Source organism: Panthera pardus, unplaced genomic scaffold, assembly GCF_024362965.1.
Source record: "Panthera pardus isolate Hobbes unplaced genomic scaffold, ASM2436296v1 HiC_scaffold_12, whole genome shotgun sequence".
Lineage (NCBI taxonomy): Eukaryota > Metazoa > Chordata > Mammalia > Carnivora > Felidae > Panthera > Panthera pardus.
The window spans coordinates 9,282,666-9,309,484 of record NW_026526677.1 but is presented as its reverse complement, the minus strand read 5'-3'; the positions used below and the strand labels follow the sequence as shown (position 1 = coordinate 9,309,484).

At 51.4% G+C, this 26,819-nt stretch overlaps 2 protein-coding genes across 4 annotated transcripts; both read right to left on the bottom strand.

The window, feature by feature from the left end:
• Positions 1–640: 640 nt before the first annotated feature.
• GANAB (glucosidase II alpha subunit) lies at positions 641–16,496 on the bottom strand. 3 transcript variants are annotated; one of them, XM_053899604.1, is made up of 25 exons: positions 16,381–16,496; positions 13,614–13,718; positions 13,361–13,469; positions 13,034–13,161; positions 9,362–9,541; positions 8,793–8,858; positions 7,915–7,988; positions 7,663–7,746; positions 7,479–7,575; positions 7,046–7,226; positions 6,292–6,445; positions 5,841–6,076; positions 5,632–5,758; positions 5,448–5,527; positions 5,075–5,218; positions 4,877–4,973; positions 4,447–4,548; positions 4,026–4,269; positions 3,133–3,197; positions 2,863–2,939; positions 2,676–2,750; positions 2,387–2,500; positions 2,153–2,265; positions 1,889–1,989; positions 641–1,750 (listed from the first exon to the last, which is right to left on the bottom strand). In XM_053899604.1, the coding sequence occupies exons 1-25, from the start codon at positions 16,416–16,418 to the stop codon at positions 1,641–1,643; spliced, it is 2,901 nt and encodes a 966-aa protein (XP_053755579.1). In that variant the 5' UTR covers positions 16,419–16,496; the 3' UTR covers positions 641–1,640. The 3 variants fall into 3 exon arrangements, with proteins under 3 accessions (XP_053755579.1, XP_053755580.1, XP_053755581.1); XM_053899605.1 differs by lacking the exon at positions 8,793–8,858; XM_053899606.1 differs by lacking the exons at positions 13,361–13,469; positions 16,381–16,496 and having other exon boundaries at positions 13,614–13,719.
• Positions 16,497–16,681: 185 nt separating this feature from the next.
• Positions 16,682–21,261, bottom strand: INTS5 (integrator complex subunit 5). Its single transcript, XM_053899603.1, has 2 exons — positions 21,115–21,261; positions 16,682–19,830 (listed from the first exon to the last, which is right to left on the bottom strand). Exons 1-2 carry the CDS (start codon positions 21,192–21,194, stop codon positions 16,851–16,853), a joined length of 3,060 nt encoding a protein of 1,019 aa, XP_053755578.1. The 5' UTR covers positions 21,195–21,261; the 3' UTR covers positions 16,682–16,850.
• Between the last annotated feature and the right edge of the window lie 5,558 nt (positions 21,262–26,819).

Sequence of the window (26,819 nt, the reverse complement as noted above, 5' to 3'; positions counted from 1 at the left end):
CAAGAGGGACCCCATCAGCTCTGGTCACCACTATTTTTTTTTTTTTATTATTTATTATTTATTTTTGAGAGAGTGCGAGCAAGGGAGGGGCAGAGAGAGAGGGAGATCTCAAAGAGGCTCTGTAGTGCCAGAGCTGAGCCCGACGCGGGGCTCGAATTCACAAACCAGATAATGACCTGAGCCAAAATCAAGTCGGACCCTCAACCGAGCCACCCAGACGCCATTAAAAAAATATTTTTAATGTTTATTTTGAGTGAAAGAGTGCGAGTGGGGGAGGGGCAGAGAGAGGGAGACAGACTCTGAAGCGGGCTCCAGTCTGAGCTGTCAGCACAAGAGCCTGACACGGGGCTCAAACCCATGAACCGCAAGATCACGACCTGAGAGGAAGTCAGATGCTTAACCGAAGAAGCCACCCAGGCGCCCCTCTGGTCACCACTATTAACTAGGCCCACTAAAATCTGATGACCTTGCCGGACTCCTCTGTGAAAATACTGGCCTCTGGCAAGTTGAAGACCACTTGCACTTGCTCATTTGGCTGAACCGATGAGGCTTATGCTGAAGCTAGATGAAAATCTCAGCCCCTCGGGCTTCTTCTAAGGGTCTGTGGCTCAGGCCAGAACTAGAATCCAGACACCAACAGTTATTTATGGTTTATCTCTTTATTGTTTCTCCTTTTATCAAAACCTGTCACAGCTGGGGGCCAAGAGGAAGTAAAAAAAATTGCCACAAATATTCCCCCTTGTCCCCAGTTAGTCCTGTCCCACCCCCCGCCCAGCGCTTCGGGCCAACCCTGGGCACACATGATCATCTCCCCCCACCCTCAGCCTTCTCGGAACAATAAATACAGGTGACCGTGATTCAATGAAACCACAACTGATTTCTCCATCTTGAATGCCCCTCAAGGGGACAAAAAGGGGGCCAAAGAAGTTTAATGCCCATCCCCTCTTAAAGGAGAGTGGACACTTCTTTCCCCTAAGGGACAGGGGAGACAGAACTGCCCCTGTCAGAACTGCAGCAGCTCTAGAAGCAATCAGGGAGAGGAAAGGTTGGGGTGACAGGGAAGAGGATGTTCTCCAGCAACCTCACTCCTTTGATCCATTCATCCCTTATCAGGTAAGGGGTGGTCCCAGTGTATCAGTGGGGCATAAAAAGGGGAGCGCTGACAGAGAAGAATCAGGAGGAAGAAATAAAAGGAGGGAGAGCAGTTTGGTGGGGAGAGGAGAGGAAGGAGAAAAGGAGCCCTAAAGCTCACTGCCCTCATCTTCTTCCAAGAAACGGCATCAACACACAAGAGGTATGAATGAAGAGGGTCTGGAGGGGATTCAGGGCCCCCAAAAGAAAGGAAGAAAAGAGAAAGCAAGGGCCTCGTGGTCCCCAGGTCTTCACAGGTGAATGTGCTCCAGTTAGAGCAACAGAGTGCTGGGGGAGTGGAGGGAGACGGTGTCAGTGGGGTGGGAGACGTCGGGAGATCACAAGAGGAAGTTAGAGCCCAGGGACAGCTTCTCCTCCTGCCCAGATGTTGGCAGAATCTGGGTCTTCAGATAAGAAAGGTGAAGTGTGGGGAGGGTCACACTCCGAGGCAGAAGGAAGAGGAACTCTTATCACCGCCGCACCCCTCCCACCCCCCGGCATCCCTTGGGTTATCGCAGGTGAATACTCCAGTCAGATGCCACGCTGATGCCAGGCTTGCGCAGGATCAACACAGAGGTCTCAGGGTCATGCTGGAAGGACAGGCGGCTTTCGGGAGATCCTGGTGGAAAAAAAAGAAAGTTCCACACCTACAGCAACAGGTTATGGCACAGCAACTACTTTCCTATGGGCAAGGTGTCCCCGGCCCCGCCCCTACATCCCCTCTGTCCCCACCCCAGGGGCCAGCCTTGCTCTTCACCTTTTGTCTGGAGTACCACGGCTGCTGGCTTTCCGGCTCCTATTATCACCACCCGCTCAATCCAGATGGGTGTCTCAAAGTGGCCTCTGGGGTCTGCTGAGCTAGAGGGAGCAAAAGCAAATGCCCATCAGGGAGAAAGATGTCAGAGCAGAAGGAAGGACGAGACCTTAAACAAGGTCATACGCAAGGTCATAACACAAGAGAAGAGCACAATGTGCGGTGAGCACCCCCGAGGCTACCAAGGAAGAATGGGCACTTCGTTACCTGGAGACCAGGGTGTTGCCAGAGAATGAGAACCGACGTAGCAGGAACTCATGGCGAGTTTGATAGTTGAACGTGTGCCCATCATCTAGAAACAGCTCTCCTTGGGCGGTACCCTGGGCAGGAGGTAGGATGGATGAGAGCCTGGGCCCAAGAGGGAGTGAGGGGCACTCGGCGGGGGACTGAAGCCCAGTAAGGGAGCAGAGGGCTGAGGGGGCTCCCTGTCCATGTGCTCACCTGGGGACTGAGAGCAACGAAAAGAGTGATGGGGTCATCCTTCATGCAGTCGGAAGAGCGCCGCACCCGCATCCATCGGGGGATAATGGTCCCTCCACGCTGGAACACGGGGATCTAGGGCGAGAGCAGCGCTGGGATAAAGTTGCCCCACTGTCCAATCTTGGGCCCTGCAGTGTCTCTTGCTCTTCCCCATCTGTGCCCACTTAAGTCCTGGACCCTGAAGCACACACTCTCTCCTTCTGGAAACTTACAGACAGATGGAGCTGGCAGTTGGGCTGGGCATACTCACACTGCTTAGAGTGACAGGCAGGTACAGGGTCTGGGGACCATAGTGCTTCTGGTAGCTCTGAGTGTCATACCACACCTGTGGGTGGCAGGAGAGATACTTGGTCACTCACCACACAGGGCCCCCATCCCATTTACCCTCTTTGGCCTCTACCACCTTTCCCCACCGCACCCTTTCTTCCTTAACTCACCTCCCCTTGGCCAGGCAGATAGACCTGCACGCCATGAGCCCCGGAGTCTGATACGGGGTGAACCAGTAACGCATCCCCTAAGACACACCAGAATCAACTGTGAACTGAGGGGGTCGGTTCCCAGACAGGGAGCACCAGAACGCCTGCCCAGCCTCACTCACTCCTCCCTCCCTGGGCGTCTACAGCCACCCCCACCCCCCCAAACCACCACAGGTGCTCACTGCTCAGCCCCATCCCAACCCACCATCATCTGCCCTCCCCGTTTCTTACCAAGCAGGAACTGATCATCTATACTGAAAGTGGTCACATCCTGAGGATAATGCACCCACAGGGGCCTAGGGAGGAAGCAAGACAAGAAAGGAAGACACCTGCTGTCTTGGCAGATGTCAAAGATGCTGCCCCAGGAACTGGAGGAAAGAACAGCACGGCCCAGGAGCTTGCAACCAGACAGCCCAACTGACCTAAAGGCCTCGGCTATGCACCCTACCCTGGGGCTAGTCATTGAACTTGCTAACCCATCTCCTTGCCTCCTCCTCCCCTGTCCCATCTTGAAACATTCTCCCCGCAACTCTCCAGTGGCCATTTTGTCGTCCTGGGTCAGGTGAAATTTTCCTCTCCCACCTCATCTTCTACCTCTCCCTCTGGTTCCTTACCCTGAGACACACAAGGCTTTCTATTCCTGGAACACAACAAACTCATTGCCACTGTACAATTTCTGCACTTGCAGCCTCCTCTGTGGGAACACTCTTCCTTGAGGTCACAGGCCATCTTCTTCATTAGTCAGGCCACCTCTCACATGCCCTTCTTCTTAAGAAGGCCATTTGTAGAAATTAATTCCATATCCCTGTTCTATTTTTTCAAAGAGCACTGTTGGCAATTTTCTTATTTGTATATTTGCATACGTCCGTCTGTCTTGCTCCCAAGGACAGAAGGACTCGTCTGCCTTGGTTCAGCCTCTGGGGATAGCGATGAACAACGCCTGGCAGTAATGTTTACTGCTACTCATCCCCTTTATTCTTTTCTTACTCTTGACCTTGAAACCAGAGTCTCCCTCTTTTATAAGGCCCTGGTGGGTGACAAGAGAGGTCCAGAGATGGAACCCAGTCCCCACTGTCCCTCAGCCACCTCGACCCACTCTACACACACCCAGCTGAATGCCTTACCTCATGACAGGAATGCCTTCACGATGAGCCTGATAGAAGAGAGTGTACCAGAAGGGCAGCAAGGAATACCGCTGGCCCAAGGCATCTCGGATTATGTCATGGTACTGAGTAGGTAAGAGCCAGGGCTCTCGCCGCCCAGTGTCCAAGTGTGCGTGTGCCCGGAAGAATGGCTGGTAGGCACCCATCTGGTACCAGCGCACAAGGAGCTCTGGCTCTGGATTTTTGAAGAAACCGCCCACATCCGCTAAGAAAGGGGAGGGAGGAAGCAGGTTGGAAAAGTGGGTGAAGGAGGGCTGCTGCCTAAGGAGCTCCCCCAGGCCCCACCCTGGACCCTCAGCTTGCTCTGTTCACGCCTGGGTCCCGCGCCCTCTACTTGCTCCTCTCCCACCAGACCAAGACCCCCAATTCCTCCCCCTCTCACCTCCGCAGAAGGAAAGTCCCACCAGCCCCAAGCTGAGACACATAGGGATAGAGATCTTCAAATGGTCCCATTCAGCAGTGTTGTCCCCTGTCCACACAGCTCCTAAGGAAGACAGGGAGATGGAGTTTGCAGACAGTGAAGGGCTCCGCTTTTCATACAGCTGACTCCTCCGACCTGCCACGTCCGCTCTAGGGCCCCCAGGGTCCTGTTGACGAAGGCACGGCAAAATGCACAAAAGCACTTGAAAGGGGACAGGACCCCCGATCCCTGGTTCCCTTTGAGTACCAGGGACAGCGGGGTGGGGGATGCGGTGCGCTGTTCTCAGAGGACAGCTGTGTGGACGGACTGCTCGGAAAAGCAGGCCTTGGCGCGTCACTCTTCCAATCTGGCCTTCACACCCTCTGCCACAGCTCTGTTCTCCAAGTCTTACCGAAACGCTGGGAGCCGGCGAAGAAAGCCCTGCTCAGGACAAAGGGGCGCTCTAGGCCCCCAGAGCGCAGCACAAGCCCCTCCGCAGTCGCCATGTGCTGGGTGGAGACAGAAGAGGACGGGTGGTGAGGAGCAAAAAGCCTGCCGTCATCTGGTGCGAGTTCCCCGACCCTCAGGCCCTCCTCACTCAGCCTCTTACCACATAGAAGCCATAGATGTTATGCACGTCTCGGTGCTCCCAGCCCCCATAATGTTGCGCATCCTTGAGCATGGTAACCTCAGGACCATTGAACACAGATGGTTCGTTCATATCATTCCAGACATAGAGGTTGGGAGCTGAGCCCTAAGTACACAAGGCAGAAATAGGATCAGAAAGACAAAGGAGAGAAAGATGACAAACTATGAAAGAACTCCTAGGAATGCAAAAAGAAGCCCTTCTCAGGTCCTCCCAGGATTAAGCCTCGGGATAGATACAGGCAGCCAACCACAGCAGGGCTGGCCAGCGGAGAATGACAAGACTCACGGAGGCAGGGTGGGAAGGACAGACGCAGGGAGGGGAGGGGCTGGCGTACCTCATAATTGTCAAAGCTGAACATGTTAGCCCACCAGGCCCTCATCGTGGGATTGGTAAAGTCAGGGTACCCAGCTGCGCCTAGGACAAGTTAAGGGTGGCTGTCAACCTCCAAGGGGCCAAAGGGCTACCATCCTAACTCCTGGTTTCGCGACAGCCTCTCCCTCAACTCTAGGCCCACCTACCTGGCCAGCACCAGCCCTCGTAGTCAGAGCCATCCCGGGTTTTGACATACAGACCCCGGTTCTGCAACTCCTCGTGTACGCGGTAGCCGGAGTCCACCTTGATGTGGGGGTCCACGATGGTCACCAGCTGCGGGCAAGGAACATGGGCGCTCAGAGCTCTCCAGGGCTGCTGTGCCTGAGAAGACTAAGCATGGCCACAGTCCTCTCACCTTCCGCCTCTTGGAGGCCAAGTGTTCGAGCATGGTAAGGGGCTGGGGGAAACGGCTGGGATCCCAGGTGAAGTACCGCTTGCCATCAGCATGCTCTATGTCCAGCCAAATGACATCACAGGGCAGGTTGTGATCATCGAAGCCCTGATCGACTTCCAGCACATCGGCCTCATCCCGATAGTTCCAGCGGCTCTGGTGGTAGCCGAGGGAGAAGAGCGGGGGCAATGCCTGGGTCCCTGCAGGCACGGGGGTCACAGTGGGGTCAGGCCCAACCCGGGGCCAATGGGAACACCCAGAAATCGAGGGAAGTTTGTCAACTAGACAGAAAGCGAAGGGTGTGGAGCCAGGAAGTAGGCTGAGGCACAGGATTTTTGAAAATGCAGTCATCCCTTTCAAGAAGACAAGGGCCAGCAAAGGAGGCTGCTGGCTGGCAGAGAGGGGACGCGCGTACCTGTGAGGCTGGCATACTGCCGGAACACATCAGACACGGAAGGCCCAAGCAGCAGGAAGACATCAATGATGCCACTCTCTGACATCCAGCGGACATCTGTCTGCGGGGTCTCCCCAGAGCCCTGCAGGTAGTCTAGCATCTTCCCAAACAGGGTCTACAGAGGGAACCACAGACACAGGTCTAACACCTACCCTCTTCTTCCCTGACCCGGCGACAAAGCCAGTGTTCTCAGAATCCTCACACAGCTGGCTCCTAACAAGTCACTCTGGGCTGAGGAGGTGAAGGGTCACCTCCTCAGTAAGGCTTTCCCGAACCACACCATAAAAGCAGCTCTGTCCCCATCCCCAGCACGTGACCACTGCATTTCTTTCCCAGCACTTACCACCACTGAACTCCCCTGCCTTGTTACATGTCTAACGTCTGTCTTCCACCCTGACAGCGAGGATCTTTCCTACCTCAATGAGCAATACATTCCCAGCACCTAGAAAAGTATCTAGTACGTGATGTGGAGTCAGTAAGAAATGTACCAACAATAAGTGCAGAAAAGGCAATACCTTCCCCATTAGTATGTGTTTTCTGGAAATTACTGGGGAATTCACATGCTGCTCCCAAGGCCAAGGGCCTCTTCTCCGATGCAGTCCCCAAACAGGTACCCCTGTGGGCCTCCCGCCAGCCTCTTTAAAGCAAATGCCCTAGCACATTCCTTTGTCTCAGGCCTGATGATGCACTCATTGCTCCCCGCCTGCACGCTCACCTTCCCTGCAGTGTTAGAAGATATGTCAACCCAGGTCTCTGCGGCATTGAGCCAGAAGATGCCCAAGTCTCGGTGAGGGCTGTGTGCCAGGAGCACAGGCACAGACCCATACAAGGCCATGGGGTTGTAGAGCTCATACTGGAATACATCCAAATTGTAGAGGCGATACGGCTCCCCACCCCTGAAGGCAGACAGACAGACTGGCCTTAGGCTGTGGCACCCACAACCTCCACCCCACAGATATAGGTGAGTAATAAGAACTCGCTCCTCTACCCTTACTTGAAGAATTTTCTGATCACCAAGGAGATCTGGCCTCAGGAAGTGGTTCATGCTTGTCTGGAGTATCCAAACTGCATGGACACCACCCCACAGCCTCAACTCCCGACCTCTCTCTCCCCTCCCCTCCATGTCCTGGTGTCACCATGGGACTCACTCAGTGACCTTCAGCCGCAGGTTTTCAGCATGCTCAGGGATCCCATACACATGCTCCATGCCTGGCAGAGAGAAGTCCAAACCCACAGACGTGGGGCCTGGAAGGAAAGCAAAAACTGGGCTCCAGAGCTCCCGTTTGACAAGGAGTCCCTGCATCCCTGTCCAAGGCTCTTGCGGTCCCTCACCATATGGCTTGCTGTCAGAGTGGGTTTTGAATGTCTCCTCCCAGGCTCCTGGCTCATCTTTCTCTGCCTTCCCCTGGGTCTCCTCTGGCTGTGAGGAGGAAAGCAGACCACCTCCAATCACACATAGCTCTCTCTTCCCCCACCCTTTTCTAAATTCCGTCTCCGATGAGGAGACTGAGCTCAAATTTCCTGTGGGCCTTTCCCCTCCAGCCTCCCGGCCAGCCCTGTGCCCCAACCACCTGGCCCACCGACTTGCCTTGTCACCGTCCCCAGGCGTTTCCTCGGGCTGGTCCCCACCACCCTCAGCTGGGTCTTTTGATCCTTGCCTGGAAGGTAGGAGAGCTGTCTGCTCCAATCCAGAGGGGGCAGGGACGAGGGGCTAGTGGAAGGAGGGGTAAGGGAATAGAGAGCCAAGGGTCCAAAGGAACGAAGGCATTGGAGGAAGGGACTGAATGTTAAAGCTTGGTGAGGGACCCCAGCGAGCAGATAAATGTGCCAAGGACGGGGAGAGAAATGAGGAAGGGAGATGAGTAAATGCCACCAGGAGGGGCCTTCCACACACAGGACCAAATCCCCAGCCTCTGCCCGCTTCCAGAAGAGACAGGCAGGATGGCTCCAGTGCCTGCATTGGGAATGCCAGTGCTGGCTATGCTGCCTCCGAGACTCTGGCCCCAACTACTGTCACCGGGCCTCTTGGCCTGACACCAGGGTTTTACAAAGGCAAGTGGGTCATACCATGGTCAAGCCTCTACGGATATATGCAGGGACTCAAACAAGAGGTTCTGCCAAAGAATGCTTTCAAGGGCAGCTGGCAAGCAGCTCTACCTAGAGCCTCAGTGCGCCCCAGCTGAGAGCTAGAAACCCCAGCAACAGGCAGTATCTCTCCACCCCTTGGCAAAGCAAGAAGCTGCCTACATTCCTCAAGGACTTCCAGCATTTCATCTTCCTTCTCCCAGGGGGCTCCCAGCCAAGGGAACAGGGAAGAGTGACCAGATACCCACATACCTGGGGAAAGAAGGGTGAGGGCAGGGTGGGGCATGGGAAGGTCTGGGGCACCTTCCCTTGGGGGCCAGAGTAAAGGGCAGGTAAGGGCAGAGGAACAGATACAGTACCAGTGGCCATGGATTTACCTAGAGAAAAGGTTCTTGATCTTATCCCAAATGCTACCGAGCGTGACACTAACTTTATCCGAGAAACTGGGGCAGGAGGAGATGGGTAGGGAAGGGGGAAAGGAGGCACAAAACCAACACAAAAACAGAAACATAAAAGTGAGTTTCAGTCGACAAACTTCCAGAGATGGGGGGGTGGGGGGAAAAGAAACAAAACAAAACAAAACAAAACAAAACAAAACAAAAAAAACAAAAACAAAAAAAACAAAAAAAAGGAAGAAAATAAATCTGGGAAATGTGATGGTGTGAGAGGGGAAGGAGGAAAAGGCAGACCCAGGCAGGCCTCCCAGAGGAGGTGCCCAGGGTACAGCTCAGGGACAAAACTGACTTGCCTCCTGGTCTGTACAGGAAACGGAGAAAACTGACCCGGGTCTGCTTCCTACCCTCCCTGAGAGTCAGCTTCTCCCAGCCCCCGCCCCCTACCTGGTGGTCCTGCCACCCTGTCCCCTCCCAGGGAACCAGTGTCAAACCCACCACACCCCTAGGCTCTTTTACACCAGGTCCCTTCCAGTCCCAGGCCCCGTACTCACGGGACCCTGGGGGCCCTCTGGTGCTCAAAATCCAAGAGTCCTCGGGCATTGACACTGAGCAGAAGGCTGCGGTCCTCTAGCAGGTCAAGGCGGAACGGCCGCGCCGTCAAGATGATTTTATAGGGTCCCTCAGCCACAGTGAGCTCCACGCTGTTGTCGTCACGGCCAGAGACAGAAAGCCTGGGAAGAGATCAGAAGGGATACAAGGAAGTGCAAAGGATCAAAAGTAGTCACGACACTTCAGGAGAGAGGGGACCTGCGAAGGGCTATAGGCGTGTGGGGACAGTGCCAAGGATGGACAAATCAAAGGAATCAAGTAAGCGCTGGGCAACGGACCCAAGCATACGTAGAAGTTCCAAATGTAACAGAGGTAGCATGGCAGTTCGGTGAGGAAAGGACTATCCGATAGTGAAGGAGGAAAAACATTTCGGGAATAGAAAGAAAATGGTACTATCTATATTCCTACCTCATACTAGATACTAATATCAACTCCAGACAGGTTATGATTCTTTAACTTTTTTTTTAAAGTAATCCCTACACCCAACGTGGGGCTTGATCTCATGACTCTGAGATCAAGAGTCACATGCTCTACTGACTGAGCTCGCCAGGCACCCCTGAGGTAAGATTTTTAGAAGATGTAAACTTGAAAAAAAAATTTTTTTTTCTGACTTTGAAATAGAGAATTATTTAAACATACCTTAGGGGCACCTGGGTGGCTCAGTTGGTTAAGCATCTAACCTTGGCTCAGGTCATGATCTCACAGTTCATGAGCGTGAGCACCTCACTAGGTGAGCTTGAGCCCCGCTTCAGGTGAGGTCGAGCCCTGCATTGGGCAAGCTCAAGCCCCGCTTTGGGTGAGCCCCACTTCCCTCTCCCTCCTTCTCTCTCTGCCCCTCACTCGAGCCCTCTCTCGCTCAAAAAAATAAACAAATAAAAAATAAACACAACTTAGAGGGCACCTGGGTGGCTCAATCAGTTATGCGTCCGACTTCGGCTCAGGTCATGATCTCACAGAGCCCACTTCAGATCCTCTGTCCCCCTCTCTCTCTGCCCCTCCCCTGCTTGCACACGCTCTCTCTCAAAAATAAACATTAAAACACAGAAAACACAACTTAGAAAGTGCTAACACCAGAAAGTAAAGATTGATATTCATGACAACATTTCAAATCCAGAATTCCTGCTTATCAAATCCAAATTTTCTCATTCAGATGTCATCAAACCAAGAAAAGTTTGAAAAACTGTCCCAGTCTAGAGAAGCCTAAGGAGACTTGACAACTAAATACGTTATCCCAGGGGGGATCCTGGAAAAAGGATAAAAACTATTAGATAAACTTTTATTAGATAAAAACTAGGGAAACCTGAATAAAACATGGACTTTAGTTAGTAACAATGATATCAAGCCATCAGGGATGACAAATGTACTGCATTAATACTAACAACAGGGGAAGAGGAGTGCAGGGTATACAAGAACTCTCGTAAGATCCTTGCACTACAGATCTAAAACTATTCTAAAATAAAAAATTTTTTTCAAGACACCTTTAGGAGAGTAAAAAGATAAGCTACAAACTGGAAAAGGATAGAGCTACAATACAGGTAAGTGAGAAAGGATCAAGACTAATGAATGGGGCGCCTGGGTGACTTAGTCAGTTAAGCATCCAATTCTTGATTTCGGCTCAGGGGATGATCTCATGGCTCATGGGATCGAGCCCCGCATCAAGCTCTATGCTGACATCGTAGAGCCTGCTTAAGATTGTCCCTCTCCCTCTCTCTGTTCTCCTTCCCCACTTCCGTGCGCACACACACACACTCTCTCTCTCTCTCTCAAAATAAATAAATAAGCATAAAAAGAAAAAAAAAAACGACTAATGAATTTCTGGGGCACCCAGCTGGCTCAGTCGGTGGAGGATGCGACTCTTGATCTTGGGGTTATGAGTTTGAGCCCACCTTGGGTGCAGAGATTACTTTAAAAAAAAAAAAGAAAAAAAAACCAAACTAATGAATTTCTACAAATCAGTGAGGATGAACAACAGGAGAATGAGCAGAACTATGAACTAGCGTTTCACAGAATTATAAACCAGAACAGACAGACATGTGCAGAGGTGCTCAGTCTCACTAAAAAACTGGGAAAGACAACGAAGCCAAGAAAACCACACAGCATCATTCTACAGCCATTCTATCAACCAAAATTCAGTCCAATAGTATTAAGGGTTGCAGAAGATGTGGGTCAAAGAGGCCTTTTCTATACTGCTCGTGGAAGTGTAAATTGTCAGTTGCTCCGGCTCTACCTTGGAAAACAGTGTTTCCATATTCTACAACTCTGTGGCTCCTTTCCTAGCTCTGCCCCAAAGAGAAACTCGTGCACACGGACACAGGAGACATGGACAAGAGTGCTCACGCCAACACTCTAAATAGCAGAAATACTGGGAACCCACCCAAGTGCCCCTGAATGTAGAAAGGGATCAATGGGGGGGATATATTCATACGTTAATAGTCTACAGCAGTAAACGTGAATTTCTAAAGCTACATGCAACAGAGCTATATAAAGTTATGCAAAAAATGGAAATTCCAGGGGCAGCTGGGTGGATCAGTCAGTTGAGCACCCGACTCTTGATTTTGGCTCAGGTCGTGATCTCACAGTTTGTAAGATCAAGCCCCAAGCCAGGCTCCGTACTGGCAGCACGGAGCCTGCTTGGGATTCTCTCTCTCCCTTTCTTTCTGCCCCTTCTCCTGCACATGTGCGCTTGCTCCCTCTCTCCCCCAAAATAAATAAATAGATGTTAAAAAATAAAAAAATAAAAAAAAGGAAATTCTAGAAGCCCACATTCACTAAGTTACTTGCCCTGTAACACTCAAAACCAAACACAACTACATAATTTATGGCTTAGGCACGTAAATACAAATATGTTTGTGTACATATGTTCTTACACATACACGATACAACTGTAAGAACAAAAAAACAAGGGAATGATAAACTTGAGAATAACAATCACCTGTGGGGGTGATCAGGGGCACAGGACAGGGAGAAGTATATGGTTGGGTTGGGTAAAGGGTATACAACGTGGAGGGTTCATCATATCGAATTGTAAATTAAGTACTTAATAGAAAGCCATGCACGGGGTGCCTGGCTGGCTCCGTCAGAAAAGCGTGGGACTCTTGATCTTGGGGTCATGGTTTTGAGCCCCACATTGGGCACAGAGATTACTGAAAAAAATAAATAAGCAAACTTAAAAAAAAAGAGAGAGCCATACACGGAATACTCATAATGACAGCGTGGCATGACTCAAGAATTTGAGTAATCCTATCCCGAGTATTTGAGGAGAAAGAAAGAAAAAAAGAAAAGTGATCGGAAGGAGAGGTAAGGGAGGAACCAACCACACAGACATAATGCTGGAGGGCAAGACCTGGGGCCTTGTTTATTTCCTCTCCCCTCGTCAGCACCTAGCCCGGGCCTGGCACAGAAACGGAGGCAATAGCTGTTTGCAGAATGAAAGAAGACAGAAAGCGAAAGAGAAAATACATAAAGCAGAGGGAGAAATGGAGCAAGGTTGAGGAGAGTGGCAAGATGCTAGTGAGCTGTTACCCAAAAGCAGAAAAGAAAGTCAGTCAAATAAAGGTGCATCAAGAAGGAGAAAGAGGCTGCGGAAATGGATAGGTTTCTCAGGAAAAATTTACCGAGCTGTAGGGGGATCAGCCACCAACACATCTGACACCCGGTATCGGGGCCGCCGGGGCTCCAGTTCATCAATCCTGATCCGAGTCATGTTCTTTTGAAGCCCTTGGAGCTCCAGCACCAGCAACACCTGTGGGGGCAGAGGTCTGGATGTGGCGAAGGGAGAGGGCTACACCACAGAATGCCCTCTGAACTCACTCCCTCCTGAGGGGTCTCCTCCTTATTCCTCCTAAAATCCCCAGACAGTTGGGAAAGGATGTTGGCTGGCTACAGGTTCACCCCTTAGCCATTTCTCCACCCCCACCAGACTCCTCCTTTTCTCCCCTGACCTTGGTGACCTCGTTGATCAGATGGACTGTGAGGGCATCAGGACCAAGTTGCAGAGAATCCAGCAAGGCTCGGTACGGAGAGAGGCCTGGCCGTATGCTCCGTTGCCTCCTGCCAAGCGAAATGGGAAGGTGGCAGGGTTCCCCGATGTTCCTAGGTCCCTCTACCACCTCAAGTGTCCCCAGGCTACCCAATCTGCCACAGCACCTCCCACGTTACCCCAGTTTCCATCCCACTCTCCAAGAAATATCATACTTGCAGAAGGAGCTCTCTTCACAGGTCTTAAAGTTGCTTCTATCCACAGCAAGGGTAACTCCCAGACAGACACCTAAACAAGCGAGTACCAAACCTGTCCAAGACCTGAGGAGAAAGAAGACAAAGAGGCAACGATCAGCACAGAGGTCAGAAAGGGCTCCACCTCCTGAGGTAAAGGCCCCTTCCCACCACAACCCTAAAAGGGGAGAAAGACAGAGTCTGGTTAAATAGAAAAGAAGGCAGAGTGGACATGGGGTGAAGCGTCAGGCGTGACGAGCTGGCTCGCTCACACCTTCCCTTCAAAAGGCACAGGAAGTGGACAAAGGATCTTTGGCCTTCACAGGCCCTGGTGTTGACTCTGGTTACATCAGCCTCTCAGAGGAAAGGAGCAGTAACAGCCAGTCCCGGGGGAAGTGGTGGTACCGTGTGAGGAAAAGAGAAACAAAGCGAGCCAGGCCTTCCCACGGGCAAGGCCTCAGGGGGAGCTAGGGTGAAAATGTTAAGGATGTACCCTCAGCTAGCCTGCTATCACGATAGAGTCCTAACATCCCCAGCACCCTAGGCATACTGGTCCTCTGATGTCTACTCCTGTATCTTCAAAATAAGTCACCACTACCACTACCTAAGCCTGAAAAACAAAAAATAACAGCTACGTGTACGGAGCCCTAATGTTCCTCCAGGGGCCTGGCTAACTGCCTATATCCCTAGTTTTCAATTTTCCCTGCAGTTTTTAAAAGTGCCAACACCTGGGTCTCGCTTCCAGCGATTCTGACCGAAGTGGCACGAAGCCGGGCGTCAGTTTTTTTAAATTTCCCAAAACAACTCTAATGGGCAACCACCATTCAAAACCACTTCTTTATACACACTACCTCTTTTTCATTTTTTTCGTTATTGTCTTTGTGAATGTAGGGTTGGGGTTTTTCCCAGATGGGAAAATTGAGGCATAATAGGTTCGATGATCCATCCAAAACTGAAAAGCTAATAAGGGGTGACATTGAGACTGAACTCAGCTCTGCCTGACTCCGGGGCCCACATACTTCACGATACACAATACAGCACACAACTTATGAAAAGTGCCTGCGTCATTAAGGACCATTACCCCAAGGTTACCACAAATTGTCACTTCCCCAATGTGCTCTCAAATGACAGAAAAGGGACTAATAGGCTTATTTGAACAAGTTAGTTTGAAAGATATGTTCGCCCATTCTGAGTAAACCGTAAACAGAGGTTCTCAAACTTTATTGTCTGTTAAGAATTACCTGCAGGACTTATTAAGTGCATATCCCGGGAGTTCGGGAATCTGCATTTTAAACATCCTTTCCAGTGACTGATGCAGGTGTTCCAAATAGGGGAGAAAACACAACACATGATTCCTTTCTTCTCAGCCTTAAAAGTTTGCAACCTACTAGCTAACAAGGTAGCTAAAGGGTAGGGCTTACTATATACATTGTATCCAGCATTAGCCTCAATATTGGCTTGAAACCTAAACTAAGGAAAATCACCAGAAAGGAAATCACCCAACACAGTAAGCCCTCCAGTTCCAGAAGAATATGCAAAGGAAGTCAGGCCACACAGAAAAGTGAGGAAAACACCAGGCACTGTGGTTTGATAGGCCAACCAGGAATAATCAGTAGCAAAACCAGCAGAAGAAATGCTACCAGAAAATTCAATAGCAAGGTTTGGGACCCAAGTCTTGAGGAGTGACTGCGGCAGGCACACTACACCACTGACCCCAGGTCTACCTGCCCAGAGCAGCAGTAATCAGACTTAAATACCCTCTGGAGTACTATCTGCACAATCTATAAAATGGGCTTGGAGAAATGCCAATGAGGATAGGATTTCTAAAAGATCTTTCAAATGTGACCTGTTGGAAGGCTCTATGTACTCAGGGATGCCTTGAACGCCCCAGAGCAAGAGGCGGTCACAAGCCAAAGTCAGGAATGAGCCACAGGGTAAGATGCACCCGTTTATTGTTTCAGATCACAGGCTTCCAGAGAGTTGAGTTTACAGTCCAATCTTTTTTTCACTGCTGGTTGACAGTACATGCCTCTCCCACCCCGGTATATCCGTTAGGTCCGGGTAAACGCTTTGTGGCGCTGGTGATTGTTTTGAACCGTTTTTGTTTTTTGCTTTTTTTGTAATATAAACTCGAGAGCGCAGACCAAACCATTCGATTGCATGTTGTGTTTGAGCACCATCATCCAGGCAGGCCGTGAAGTTAACGTGCCCACAGACCGTGAATACCGAACAAGCCAGGGTTGGTGTCCACGTGAAGACAAGGGCAGGGCAGGGTCCGGGACTCTGGGGGGGTAGGGCAAGAAAGGTAGTGCAAGCCGGACAGCAAGCCGCGGTGCTTCCCGGCTGAGGGGCCCGCGGGGCAGCAGGCTGCGTTCCCGGAGGCCGGGCCGCGTCTCGTCCCCCGCCCCGATGGCCCCGCGCACTGCAGGAAGGAGGCGGCAGCGTTAACCGCCGCGAGCCGCCAAGCGAGGGGGGACGGCTGCGAGCGGCCAAAGCCAAGAAGAGCAAACGGCTGCAGCCCTCTTGAGCCGCCGGGCTGGAGCGGGAAGCCCCAGAAGCAAGGGCCCCCAACGCCGCGCGGATCTACCGCGAGGAAACTGGGGGCGCCTGAGGCCGCCTCCAGAGAGACAAAGGGTGCTCACGAGGCCGTGAGTGACAGAGTTTTAGGAGGACATACAGGAAAGAGAGATATGGGGCTTGGGGGGCCTGGGGGCGTCCCGGGCGTGCCCCGGGATTCCGGGCTCCTCACCGCCTCCTACGCGCCGCCACTGCCGCTACCGCCGCCATCTTGTGCCGGGTTTGCTCCTTGACCCCGAGCCTCCCCTCCCCCCGCGCGCGTTGAGCCACGTATCTTAGCGCCCGCCCCTTCCGGCCTCCTGATTGGCCCGGCCAGACAACGGCCGGTCGGCTACCCCATTGGCAGACCGCACACAATAAATGCCCGCGGAAGGCGGGGCCGGGGGCGTGGCCTGGTGGCGGGGGCGGGGTTGTTCAGAGCCAGGCGCTGTCCGACTTTGCCAGCTCTTAAGCATCAGACAGAGGCACTGGACTCTGCTTTTCTCAACTCGGTAAATTTTATTTAGAAAAAAAGGCGGGGGAGGAAAAAAGTGACACCGCTCTTTAGGCCAAGGTTTAGAAGAGAAGCCTCCACCTTTCTGCAGCACCTTAGCCCCCCCTCTCACTGCTTAACGTCCCTTGGCTTCCGAATCATGAAAAAGGCTATGTCCCCTGCCGAAGGAGAGTGGACGGTGAAGGTGCCTGGAAACGGCCAGAGAAAAGCCCCAAGCGGTCAATGTTGCGGTGGAGGACACTGTGCAGAACCGCGAGATGGGGTCCACCCTCACCCCCACCCTCCCTGGAGAAGTCCCGGATGAAGCGACCACGCTCTGACTGGAAGATGAATTTCTGGGGCAATGGCCCATGCTCCCGGAGAAAGCCCCAGACACTGAGCAGCAGCAGACGCACTTCGAAAGGTGCCAGTTGGCTAAATACCTCGTGCATATTCCCCAGGGCTGGTGGCAGGAGGCTTCCCTCAGCCATGACTGCTACCAGGGTGCAGGATGCCTCCAGGTGCCAAGGGGAGTGAGCTGTATCAGGGTGGCGAGAGGCTTCCCAATGACCCAAGAGGGCGGCCAGTAGCCCCCGCAGGAGCACGGAGCAGTAGCACAGGGCTGGGGGAGCAGCTGCTACCAGCTTTAACAGCTCAAAGAGCAGAGGCTGTTCCCGGAAGCGCCGGCCAATGCGGAGATCCCGCTCCACGGTGGCCCGGGCATGCTCCTCAGGGGGCCAGGCTAGCTCAGCACCAGCTGCATCAGGACACACACTCTCCACTAACGTCACTGCCACTGCTTTGGCTGCCTCCGGGCTCAGGGTGGGAGTCCCCCAGCAGCCCCCACATTCAGTCCCCCCGGGGGCACTGCAGCAGTGCACCAGGAGGCTGAGGAGGCTCTGGGTGTTATAGATCACTTCCTGCTGATCTCGCGACTGCACAAACTTGGGTGGCTTTAGGCCACGGCCGATGACTCCAGCGTGGAAAACTGACCAAATCCCTCCAGGACCTGGCACCGCTGCAGTGTGCCGCCGGTTTGTGTCCAACAGGGAGGCAGAAGCCAAAGGAGCGGAGACAACTGAAAGAGTCTCGTTGTCCCTATCCACTTCCCCTCCAAACAGTTCCGTGTTGCCCCGATGTAAGGCTCCCTCGACTAGCAGCTGCAAGACAGCCTTGAGCCCAGCTGGAGAGGTCTGAGAGAGACGGGTAAGAAGCTGAGAGGCCGAAGCCACACCTGGGGGGCCATGCAGCCTCAGAGAGGCAAAGAAGCGATGCACTCCAGCTCTCACCAGTCCCAGGAGTTGAGAGGGGGACAGGGCTTCTTGAGGAAAGGGACAAATGGCCAGGAGGGAGGCAGCAGCTTCAGCTACTTCCTCCTCAGGATGTAGCAGGAGAGGAGCCAGGTCAGACAAATGGGCTGACGCAGACTCCCCAAACCGGGCCCCTAGGGCTGCAGGGCCCTCACCACCCTGCTGTTCCCACCCGACTAGCAGTGCCAAGTTGCGCAGGAACCGGGCAGTGAAGGGAGGCTGCAAAGTCCCTGCATGCACCCGAGCCAGGCAGCTTCGGAAAGCCAGAGGCAGGAGGCCAGACAGACTGACCACCAGCCCCGCATATAATTGGGTGGCCAGACTCAATTCTTCAGGGCTTCGGGCCCGGCTCAGGAGATGGCCTAAGGCCTCAGGTCCACAGCTAGGCCGAGTATAGACAGAGAGCAGGCCCAGGAGCTGGTGTTGCCAGAGGAAGCGCTTCCGTTCCAATCGTAATGTCTCTCCACACAGCTCTCCAACGTGGTTTCTTAGCGCATCTAGAAAGGGTACAGGGCGGGGGGGTGGGGGCGGACCCAGCACCCCTTCCCCAGGAGACCCTCCCCGGTGATGAACGAGTTTTTGCAAGTGCAGAAGCAGCAGCTGGATCAGCCGGTCACAGGCCTCACGCACAGTGTCTGGCACAGCCAGGCCTTGGGTGGTAATGACTGAGGCAGGCATGGCTGTGTCCACCAGGAACTGCAACAGGCGGTAGGCACCTGCCCCAGAGGCCTGGCTCACCAGGTGCACGGCCAGGTTCAGCATGTTGTCCAGCTCCTCCCGGGGGAATCCCTGCAGGTGCTGCTGCAGCTGGCTCAGCACGGCTGGGGGCTTAAGGCAGTCCACCAGCTCTCCAGAGACTGTGCCCAGCAAAGCTGGTGACATGACCGCCAGCTGCAGTAGGAAGGGAACTGTGGCCTGAAGGGAGGGGTCCCCACTCCGGCCCCCAGTGCCCCCTGCCAGGCTATCATGGAACATTCGCAGAAGCTCCCGTCGGATGCTGTCTCCGTGGCGGGAGGCCAGGTGCCCTAGGATGCCTACGACTGAGGCAATCTTGGGCACCCGTTTCTCCCCAGGGATAGCAGGAGATCCAGGAAAGGGGTCTATAGAGGGGGTTTGAGAAGAGCTTCCACCACTGCCACCAGCTCCACCTCCAGCCCCACCGTGAACACAGAAATCCTTAAGGCCACAGGAGAGAACTCGGGAGATGATGGTGCCAGGAAAAGAGGAGCCAATGTGGGCCACAACCCAGTCGAAGTGTGGGGAATGCTGGACAGAGGTATCCAGCAAGGCATCCACGCAGGCGTCTGGGCAACTACCAATGAGAGCTGAGAGACACTGAACATAGATGTCCATTAATGTGCGGGTGGCCCGGCAGCCCATCCACAGCTGCAGCAATTCGTTGAGGGAGCCAGTGGCATGGGGCACACGCTGGTGCTGGCCCGAGTATGTGCTGCTCAGCTGCCCCATGAGGTCAATGGACCACGCGCTAATCACAGGTGCCCAGGCCTTCGGGTTGGCCCGGATAAACTCAGACAGCACCTGCTGCACTTCCTGCACCACATCTTCTAGACCAGGTCCCCCAGCAGGGACGTGGGAGGGTGGGGGTGGACGGAGGTGAGGGGGCCCAGCCACAGGGCTTTCGTCCAAGGCAGCCAGGTGGGCGCGGACGCTCTCATCAAAGACGCCTCGCAAGTGGTCAAGCACGGCGGCCCGAGCCGGTGGCAAAGAGCGGAGCAGGAGAAGGCCACAGCGAGCATGTTCCCGGGCCGAGAGTTGGTGGCCCAGGATAGGGTCCACACCAGTCAGAAAAGCCTTGATTTCCTGGGACAGCTCTTGAGCACTGAAAAGAAAGCAAGAGAAGCAGACTTAGAGTGTTGGGAGATGGTGGGCACATTACATTCCGGGTTTTTTCCACATAAAACAGGGATAACTGTGCTTCAAAAGATAATGTAAGTGAAGCACTGATGCACCATATCAAGTTTCCACTAATCAATCACCCAATAAATGCTACCTATTTTTCTTTCAATAATAACAATAATGGCTATGTTAGATAACTCATCTCAGGTACTCTTGAAGTACTTTATATGTATTATTTCAATCCAGACAACAGCCCGAAAAGGTAGGTACTATTATGTTCCCATTTTACAGATAAAGACACCAAGGTTAAGTAATCAGACTATAAGCTCCAAGAGGGCAGTAAACATTTCTGTGCTCTTCAACACCGAATACCCTTCTACTGAGGTGCCTGGTATATGGAAAGCACTCCATTAAGTATTCGTTGAATCGAGTAAGTATACCTTGTGTGGCTACAACATCTGCTTTAAAAACACCTTTCCAACTTTACTGCCCTTCCCCCAAAACACAAGCACCCTCGTTAAGGCCTCCTAGTACCCGTTTCCTCCCATATTCTGCAAGCATCCTAAGCACACACCACTTGGACCCCACATCAACAACCACCACCTTCCCAGCATTCTCAGTGTGCCTTGGAACCACGGTATCCCTAGAGTTCATACAAGGTAATAATGTCTGCCTTTCAGCCCCTTCCCCTCCCAAAACGTATGGCTTCAGTCGTAGAGGTTCGGAAACCAGTGTTACGGGAGGAGGCAAAGTCCCCTTCCTCTTACTGCCTTTTCTGCCAAAGACCGCATCCTCTAGGGCTCCGACTGTGCCTTGATTTCTTAAATAAACAAATAAACCACCCTAAGGTAAGGGGGAGTATCTTAGTTGCAGGACAAGGGAAAGGCTAGAGGGAAGCATTTTGTGGGCCTGGGTTCTCAGGGAGACTCCATGAAGCCAGGGGACCCTGGGTTCTCTCGGCTCTAAAAGGGGCAGGACAGCTGGGTTCCCAAGAGTTCTGATATCCCCAACTCCTGTGAGAACAAGGCCGGGATCTGGGGTAACGGGGCGCTGCGGGTTAGGGGGAGGCACGACCGAGATCTTAGAAGGGCGGGCACTGGAGCCCAGAGTTTTGGCGCGGCAGCCCCTTGAGTTCTGGGAAGACCCGACCAGGAATCTCTGAGAACCCTGACGCGAGTTCTCGAGGTAGGATCCGGGTTTCTGCCGAGAAGGCTGGGGATCGGCGCAGGGCCGCGCGGTGGGGGAAGATGCCAGGGGCTCTGACTACCTGAGCGGCGCGGGACCGTGGGTGGCCGGGGCAGGCCCGGGAGGCCCTGGGGCCCCGGGAGGGTCGCACAACGCGGACATCCCGGAGCCCTAGCCCGAGCCCGAGGCGGGAGCGGCGAAGCGCAGGTAGCGCATGCGCGCTGACGGGAACCCTGAAAGGAACCAGCGACTAGGCTTCGCAGGAAAACCAGTCCGGCGACGTCCGCGACCCTCGTATGTTGGTTCCGGACCTGAGTCGGGCTCCCCGGAGCAGGACTGCGACTGTGACAGCAAGAAGCCGACCCGCCCGCAACAAAACCATTTCCCACCCAAAGGGCCTTTGACACACAAACTAAAGCAGGCTGCGGCTATTCACACTGGATTTAATTATTTTTGTCTAAAGCCAAAAATACAAAATATTCAACTCGCGAGGTTTTTAAAAAAGGAAGCACTGGGGCGCCTGGGTGGCTCAGTCGGTTGAGCGTCCGACTTCAGCCCAGGTCACGATCTCGCGGTCCGTGAGTTCGAGCCCCATGTCGGGCTCTGGGCTGATGGCTCGGAGCCTGGAGCCTGCTTCCGATTCTGTGTCTCCCTCTCTCTCTGCCCCTCCCCCGTTCATGCTCTGTCTCTCTCTGTCTCAAAAATAAATAAATGTAAAGAAAAAATTAAAAAAAAAAAAAGGAAGCACTGGGAAATATTTTAATCAACAAACAGTGACAATATTAAACGAATAAACAAGTAGATAAGTAAATAGACCGTGACAATAGAGAAAGCAGTTAAAGGAGGGAAGGGAAAAGCGAGGCGGGGGGTGGGGGTGGAGAACGAAAAATGGGAGAGAAAATTCCCGAGAGGAAAAGGAAAGAGAGGGAGGAAGAGGAAGTCCAAAATAAATAGGGTTGTAGGTGTTCTTCCAGTCACAGGCTGGCTCTACAGTCATGTTAGTCTCCGTTCTTTAGGCTTTGCTCTCTCTCCCCAACCTGCCAACTCAGGGCCCTTCCTCTCCCTTGCGGAGAGGGAGCCTGGAAACTGTATGACGAACTCCTATGCATTCATCAATAGCCCCCAAAATGGCCAGTCTGTCTAGCTTAAGCTTCAGCTCTTCCACTTACTGGCTGTGTACTCTTCTTATCCTCCCTATGCCTGCTTCCTCCTCGGGAAATGAGAATGGTAACAGTACAACTACCTCCTAGGGTGTTGCGAAAACTGAAACCAGGGAATATGTTCACTGATCCTAAATGTTGGGATTCACGAGTGAACTGTCAAGAAAGAATTCTTGAGACGTCTTCGGTGCTAAAAAGGGAACAGGACCTGTGGGCAAAAAGAGCTACTATTGGTTTGTAAGGAGGCGCTGATTATAAACTTTCAGGTTGGGGAGGGGGTTAGGAAGAGCATTAGGTCTCTAAGGAATTTGGAAGAGAGGTTTCTAGGATCTTGAGGGGCTAGCTGTTGTTAGAAAAAGATCATTTACTACAACCTAGTAAACTCTTAGTGTGAGCCCCCTTCAATGTGTATCAGTGGGTCATATGTTTAGGCGATGATTGCTAACATGTATCTTGGGCAGGTAGAGATAAAGGAAGTTTCCAAAGGAATTTATTACAGGATCCTGGAGGTCCCACTAATGTCACGCTAAGGTTGTCTTTTGCCTCTTGCAACATATTAACATTGAGGCAGCTAAGCTTCCAGAGGAAGGCCACTCTGCTTGTCTCAAGTACTTGTCAATAGGCTATAAGTTGTAAGGAAGTTTATTTTTTTTCCTTTTGTCTTTGTTCTCCCCATCATATACTACCTACTAGCAAGATCTGTTCTAGAACAATAAATATTTCTGCTCCTAACACTGTCTCCAACTGGGACCCAATACTTACCATCTGAGAGCCTCAACTTATGATCTGTAAAAGGAGATTTTTGGGGTGCCTGGGTGGCTCAGTCCATTGAGCGTCCAACATCGGCTCAGGTCATGATCTCACGCTTTGTGGGTTCAAGCCCTGCCTTGGGCTCTGTGCTGGCAGCTTGCTCAGAGCCTAGAGCCTGCTTCGGATTCTGTGTCTCCTTCTCTCTCTGCCCCACCCCTGCTCGCACCCTGTCTCACTTTCTCTCAAAAATAACTAAATGTAAAAAAAAAAAATTTAAGGAGACTTTTGAAACATGTAAGTTCTCCAGGAATAAGACTATTATGTGGTCCTTGCTCTTAAGGATTTCATAATCCACAGGTGCCTGTTTTGGTTTTGGACAGATCTAGATTCATGTCTGCAATTTATCAGCAGTGTAACCCTGAGCAATTGACCCAACTGTTTGAAGCCCATTTCCTTATCTGTAAAATGCGTGTGTCTCCTATCTGACAGATTTTTGCAAACATCACTTAAGATCACTTATTAAAGGGCGCCTGGGTGGCTCAGCCAGTTAAGTGTCTGACTTCGGCTCAGGTCACGATCTCACAGCTCCTGAGTTAGAGACCTGCTTCCAGCTCTGTGCTGACGGTTCAGAGCCTGGAGCCTGCTTCAGATTCCGTGTTTCCCTCTCTCTCTGCCCCTCCCCTGCTCATACTCTGACTCTGTCAAAAATAAAAAAAAGATTTAAAATAATTTTTTTTAATTAAAAAAAGAAGATGGGGCACCTGGGTGGCTCAGTCAGTTAAGCGTCCGACTTCAGCTCAGGTCATGATCTTGTGGTTCACGAGTTTGAGCCCCACGTGAAGCTCTGTCAGCTCAGAGCCTGGAGTCTGCTTCAGATTCTGTGTCTCCCTCCCTCTCTGCCCTTCCCCCACTCATGCTCTGTCTCCCTCTCTCTCTCTGTGTGTCTCAAAATATTAAAAATGTCTTTCCTGAGGCACCTGGCTGGCTCAGTCAGTAGAGTGTGTAACACTTAGTCTCAGGGTCATGAGTTCAAGCCCCATATCGGATGTAGAGCCTACTTCAAAAAAACATAAATTAAAAAAAAATGTCTTTCCTTCTCCTTCCTATTGCCTCCCCTCCTCTCTTTACTGCATCTGAATACATTTTCAAACAACCGCTTTTCCTTTCTGTGTTCAAAACTGGACATAATTCTGTTTCCCTGGAAAATTGGCTGATCCCAGTCTTAGGCCAGGGGAAGTAGCAGGTGAAATTGGAGCAGATCATCATGTCAGAAAACAAGGAAGTGCTCAAATACGGATGGTGTTGTGTCAAAAGGACACAGAGACCGCCTTGAAAAGGCTCCTGTTGGCCAAATGTTGGCCATGACTTCAAGCCTGTAAAAGCAATAGTCCTGGATTATGACACACTGAGAAACAATCAGAATCCATAGTGATATTTTTACAGAGGAAGGGGTTTTCTTTACGGAATATATCACATGAATAATATCAGTGAATGAAGGATAAAATTAGAAAATTACCATTTTGTGCAGTAACTTACTAGGTAAAGATTATCATGGGTGCTACAATCACGGGGTGAAAGGATTTGGGGGAATAGGGTATTCATACAATCTCAGAGTAGCAGCCCCAAAGGTTACTTATGAATTACAAAGGGAAAGTATACTTTAACAATGGAGAAATCTGACAGACACCCACTTAACCAAGTTTCTACACTTAGAAGCACTAATCGTGAGACAAATTGATGTAAGCAATGGGAAATGGATTATTCCTAAATAAATAAATAAAATTACACTGGGCTCTTCAAAAATGTCAAGTTACCTAAAATAGGTAGAAATGCTGTGGAATGAGGGGCACCCGGGTGGCTCAATTGGTTGAGCGACCAACTTCTGCTCAGGTCACGATCTTGTGGTTCATGAGTTCAAGCCCCACATCGGGCTTGCTACTGTCAGTGAAGAGCCTGCTTCTGATCCTCTGTCCCCTTCTCTATGCCCCACCCCCCCTTGCGCTCTCTCAAAAATAAACATTTAAAAAAAAAAGCACTGTTGAAGGAGACAAAAGAGATAGGACAATTAAATGAAGTACATGATCCTTGATTAACTCCTGGATTGAGGGGGAAAACAGCTATAAAAAATATTATTGGAGGGGCTCCTAGTTGGCTCAGTAGGCTGAGGTCCCACTCTTCATTTCCACTCAGGTTGCAGTCACAGGGTTGTGGGATTGGGCTGTGTTGGGCCTCACTGAGTGTGGCGCCCTAGATTCTCTCTCTCTCCCTCTGCCCCTCTCCCCTGCTCACGCTCTCTCTCTCAACAACAACAACAAAAGGATATTATTGGAACAATTAAGGAAATTCAAATATGAAAAAGTCAGTATTAGCTAATGTTAAATGTCTTAGGTGTGATAAGAGTATTTTGGCTATATAAAATAATGTTCTGGGCCACCTGGGTGGCTCAGTCAGTTAAGCGGCCAATTCTTCATCTTGATTTCCTCTCAGGTCACCATCTCACAGTTGGTGAGTTTGAGTCCCAAGTGGGACTCCTTACTGACAGTGAAACGCCTGCTTGGGATTCACTCTCTCCTCTCTGCTTCTTCCCCTGCTGGCTCTCTCTCAAAAAAAACCCACCAAACACAACACTAACACAACACAACACAACAAAGAAACCTTAACAAAAAAAAGAAGGAATGTTCTCTGGGGTAAAAATCTCATCTGCAATTGACTTTCCAATGAGTCAACAAAGACACATGCGTACATATTTGCAAGTGCATGCAGATAGAACAACTGCTGGAAAATGCCAAAAATTGGCAAATTTAAGTAGAGTGCATTTATAAAGGTTCATTGTACAGATTCTTTACTGAATTTGAAATTCAAAATATGTAGTTGGCAGAGGGGTGAGGTGGGATGGGCTGTGGCAGGGAGAAAGGAGGTGCAACGCTGGACCCAAACCCTCCCTCTTCCAAAGAAGCTTACACAGATTAAACAGGGCAGAGAGATGTTTTTTCCCCCCTGTTGAACACACCTCCACACAGGCAGCTTTTCACTTTAATTAAACACCCCCAGTCCTGTCATCCAACAGAAGTTCTGAATGTTAAATGGGAAAAATAATGCTCGGTCTTCACTTTATTAAAAATATAATCCTCGGCGACTGGCTGGCTGAGTCGGTAGATCGTCCGAGTCTTGATCTCAAGGTCATGAGTTCAAGCCCTGTGTAGAACTTACTTTAAAACAAGAATTTCTTTTTTATTTACTTCAAGCAAATTTTTTTTAATGTTAATTTATTTTTGAGAGGGAGAGAGAGAGGGAGAGACAGAGAGAGAGAGAGAGAACAGGGGAGGGGCCAAGAGAGGTAGACACGGAATCTGAAGCAGGCTCCGGGCTCCGAGATGTCCGCACAGAGCCCACGGGGCTTGAACTCACAAACTGTGAGTCAGATGCTTAACCGACTGAGCCACCCAAGTGTCCCCCCCAAAATTTTTTTAAATAACAGTGGATTTTTTTTTTTTAAGTTTACTTATTTATTTTGAAAGAGAAAGCACAAGTGATGGAGACAGAGAGAGGGAGAGAGAATTCCAAGCAGGCTCCACACTGTCAGTACAAAGCCCGATGTGGGGCTCAAACTCATAAAGGTGACATCGTGAGCTGGGCTGAAGTCAGATGCTTAACCAACTGAGCTACCTAGGTGCCTCTGACTTTTTTTTTTTTTTTTTTAAGTAATCTCTACACCCAATTGGGATTCGTACTCACAACCTGAGATCTAGAGTCGCATGTTCTACTGACTGAGCCAGCCAGGCACAGAGGCTGGCTTCTCGTTGCCTTTGGGTCCTATTTCCTGTCTCGTTTCCCCACTCACAAACCCCGCCCGTTCCTACATTTAATCACACACATC

Excerpts from the sequence above, each read along its gene's own strand:
- GANAB (XM_053899604.1), bottom strand. The coding sequence starts at position 16,418 with ATGGCGGCGGTAGCGGCAGTGGCGGCGCGTAGGAGGCG. Across the intron at positions 8,859-9,361 it reads CAGAGGGCCCCCAGGGTCCC|TTTCTCGGATAAAGTTAGTG; the intron begins GTGAGTACGGGG and ends CTCCTGCCCCAG. Across the intron at positions 4,270-4,446 it reads GGGACTTTCCTTCTGCGGAG|CGGATGTGGGCGGTTTCTTC; the intron begins GTGAGAGGGGGA and ends CCCCTTTCTTAG.
- INTS5 (XM_053899603.1), bottom strand. The coding sequence starts at position 21,194 with ATGTCCGCGTTGTGCGACCCTCCCGGGGCCCCAGGGCCTCCCGGGCCT. Across the intron at positions 19,831-21,114 it reads CACGGTCCCGCGCCGCTCAG|TGCTCAAGAGCTGTCCCAGG; the intron begins GTAGTCAGAGCC and ends CTTTCTTTTCAG.